General features: G+C 50.0%; 1 protein-coding gene across 1 annotated transcript; it reads right to left on the reverse strand.

Annotated features, from left to right (window-relative positions):
* Nucleotides 1–1,059: 1,059 nt before the first annotated feature.
* On the reverse strand, nucleotides 1,060–2,280 carry T069G_04611 (NMT1/THI5 like domain-containing protein; the record flags this gene model as incomplete). Its single annotated transcript, XM_056171821.1, has 3 exons — nucleotides 1,060–1,686; nucleotides 1,759–2,137; nucleotides 2,204–2,280. 3 exons carry the CDS (start codon nucleotides 2,278–2,280, stop codon nucleotides 1,060–1,062), a joined length of 1,083 nt encoding a protein of 360 aa, XP_056028679.1.
* Between the last annotated feature and the right edge of the window lie 990 nt (nucleotides 2,281–3,270).

A 3,270-nucleotide genomic window follows, 5' to 3' on the forward strand; every position in this document is an offset into this window, starting at 1 on the left:
TTCCATTGTAAAGTAAAGCTTTACTTCCATGTGTGGAGCCACCCTCAATTTTTGATAATCACAGAGGTATGGAACAACGAATCAAAAGGGAACTTATTGGCGGAAAGTTTTGACTAGCGACCTGGAGTCGGCATGCGTGAAGATACTCCGTTATTTTGAAATTGAATACGATCACCTATAGAAAATTGGTCAAAATAAGCTACTGATTAAGTAGAGCATAGAAGATTCAATTATCTAATAGACAAAACAACAAGATTTCCTGGCCGAATATTAGTTGCAGTATACTGAACTATGAGAAATGAGAGTTGAGGCCAATGGGTAGGATTGCATTGCACTGCTAAAGCACTCATCGATCGTATAGACGGCCAACTGGAAGAGACAAATAGATGTGCTTTTGAAGGAAAAATAAAGAGTCATATCAGAAAGCGACTAGGCGACATGAGATGGCCTTGCCACTATATCAATACCATCCATGATATGAACAATGGTTGGAACATAGTGATGGAGCTCTTGCTGCACTCTGCAAGTACTGCATTTTCGACTTGTGATTCTTGACTCTTAGAGCTAATACAGACGCATCTACTTATAGTTCCTCATAGAACGGCTATCCCGAACCTTTCACAAGAATGAGGCACTCACCTGATTTTGAAGAAACCCCTTTCAAGGTATGCATCTCGAAGAATCTCGACGGCTCTCGAATGATGTATAAATTCAAGGACAGGCTTCTGGAGCCCCATTTCGAATTGTCTCTAGCTGGGTTACAACGACTCGTATGCCTTATAATCTACGCATCATTCACAAGCATTCAATTGTAAGAATTCACCTACACGAACATGCTGAGCGTACAGATTCCCGTTATATGACGAAGCTAAGCTTACAAAGCGAGTATTGTTCTGAAATCACATATCGAACAAGCCAAGGAAATCCTGGCTCCTCATTTTAAACGTTGGAAACAATTAGATTAAAGTTGCGGCGTACGAAACGTATCGTAAATATCTATATGTCTATATAGGAATATTAAAGAAATAACAAGCCGGAACCCAGAGCCTCTACAGCCCCTTATGGGTGTGGCTTGCAGGATTGTGTGCAATTGCCAGTCAAGGGGTGCTTCTTGTATTGGGCAACGGCGGCGTTCCTGACAGAATAGTCAATGAGCTTGCCAACGCCCGGAACAAGAGCTTTAGCAAAATTAAAGGTCGCGGGAACGCTGAAGCCGCCAAACTGCTTCCTGATGTCGACGTCGTTCATGATGCCCGTGGGGTTGACGGTGAAGTCGTTGAGCGGCGGCGAGACCTCTCCGGACAGCAGGTTGGTGGCAGAAGCGTACTCCTGCGTGGCAACAGCCTGAGAGACGCCCAACTGCTTGACGAGGGCCTGGATGGAGCACGGCTTGTTCTTGGGGTTGAGCAGGAACTTGTTGGCGGCGTACATGGAGGCCATGAAGCGAGTGAGCAGGGCGTTTTCAGCCTTGTTGCTCAGGGAGGACTGGCGGATGGTGAAGGCGCTCGAGGTGACGGGGGCGACGACGTCGGAGATGCGGGCGAGGATGTTGGGGGCCTGGCCGGGAGCAAGAGCATCGCCCTCGACGGCGAAGGGGTAGGTGAGGATGGTGGCATAGACTGCGGTGCCGTTGGGAAGAGCCTCGTTGACGAGGGCAGAGAATCGCTGGGGAGTTCCGCCGACGGTCTTACATTGCAGCATGTTAGTTTCGTTGTCTAATTGCTCTTCTTTTCTTCCTTGTTGCTCAACTCAACTCACCATAAAGTAGTAGTCGTTGTTGGCCAGCGTCAAGCCGTGAGTGGCCAGAACATCCTGCAGCAGATATGCGTAGCCGCTGAGGGGCGAGTCGACAATGATTGGCTTGCCCTTGAGCTGGTCGATGCTGGTGATGGACGGGATGGACGCGAGCACCAGATCCGGGCCCTGATCCAGCTGGCCGATGACGGTCACGTTCTGGTTCTGGTTGAAGCGGTAGTTGAGCGCATTGTCGACCGTCGCCGTCAGGATGTCGTATTGGCCGTTGAGGATGGAGGCAAAGGCCGCTGTGCTGTTGGGCACCTGGTTGTAGATGACGTTGAGGCCGTTCTCGGTGAAGAAGCCTAGCTGGTTGGCGACGGAGTAGGTGGCCGTGGCCAGGCTGCGCTCTCACAGTCAATGCCTTGTTCAGAGGTCAGAGGTGAGACAGAGATTCTGTAGAACTCACAAGGCGCCGTATTGGACCGTGTCCAGGGCCTGGGCGCAAGCCACGAGACCAGCGAGAGCGAGAGAACGCGACTGCATTGTTCCAATTGAAGAGGAGGGAAAGACAATGAGAGAATGGAAGTTGGTTTTGTGTTTTTGTGTTTTTGTGGCTTTTCTGGTTTCCCCTCTATCTATCCTCTACGTTCTTCAACTACGTAACATGGCGGGCGACACAGCGCTCGACCAACGTAGTTATATGTCTTTCCGATTAGTGACACAATCTACTTGCGACGGGTCGACGCGCAAGGCTCATCTTGGAGTCGGGAGAATCTTCTCGCGAAGCTAGCCCGGTCAAGTAAAGGCATGGTAGCAGACACGTGGTGGATGCGGTTATTTCCAATGCAACTGTATCCATACTACGAGTAACAGGACTAGCAACGGTGACCGGAGCTGGGGACTAAAACGAGGTCCCTGGTTGTTGTTGTTTGCTGGGAGTTGTTGGTCGAGTGTTGCGGTTGATGGCCGTTTTGGTCCAGTTGTGTCTGGGGGACCTGGTCGAAAGCGGAACCGAATTGAGCGATTAGTGGCGGGCTTCGGGCAAGGGTGACATTTGCAATGCATTCGGGGAGATGAGATTCTGCTTCTGGTGCTCATTTTGTCTGCAACGGGGAGATACAGGATCCATCTGTGGGATCTGTGCAGATAAGAACGATCAATGATACCATCTTACATATCTACGGATACAGAGTATACTGGATGTGGCAGACTCAGACTTCAATTGTCATGGAGACTATCTCGGGAATAGCACTAGATCAGATCCCTTGTTAGGCGAGCACTATCCACATCTTCAATGTAATCGACGCTATTGATCGCTTCTACAGCTCACAATTGACGGGTAGACGAAAGCCCTGTCTAAACTCATGACTTCTCCCGTCCTTACCGACCTTCTGGTCCGTATTCTTCAGCCCGTCAGTTCTAGCGCCCGTCGCAACGCGACATTCTGCCATATTGCTTCATCGAGCTGGGCTCCGGAAATCGGGAATACCGCGAACAATGCTTCACCTGGCCTATTGCCATTTGCTCCCCGTC

Source organism: Trichoderma breve, chromosome 3, assembly GCF_028502605.1.
Source record: "Trichoderma breve strain T069 chromosome 3, whole genome shotgun sequence".
NCBI lineage: Eukaryota > Fungi > Ascomycota > Sordariomycetes > Hypocreales > Hypocreaceae > Trichoderma > Trichoderma breve.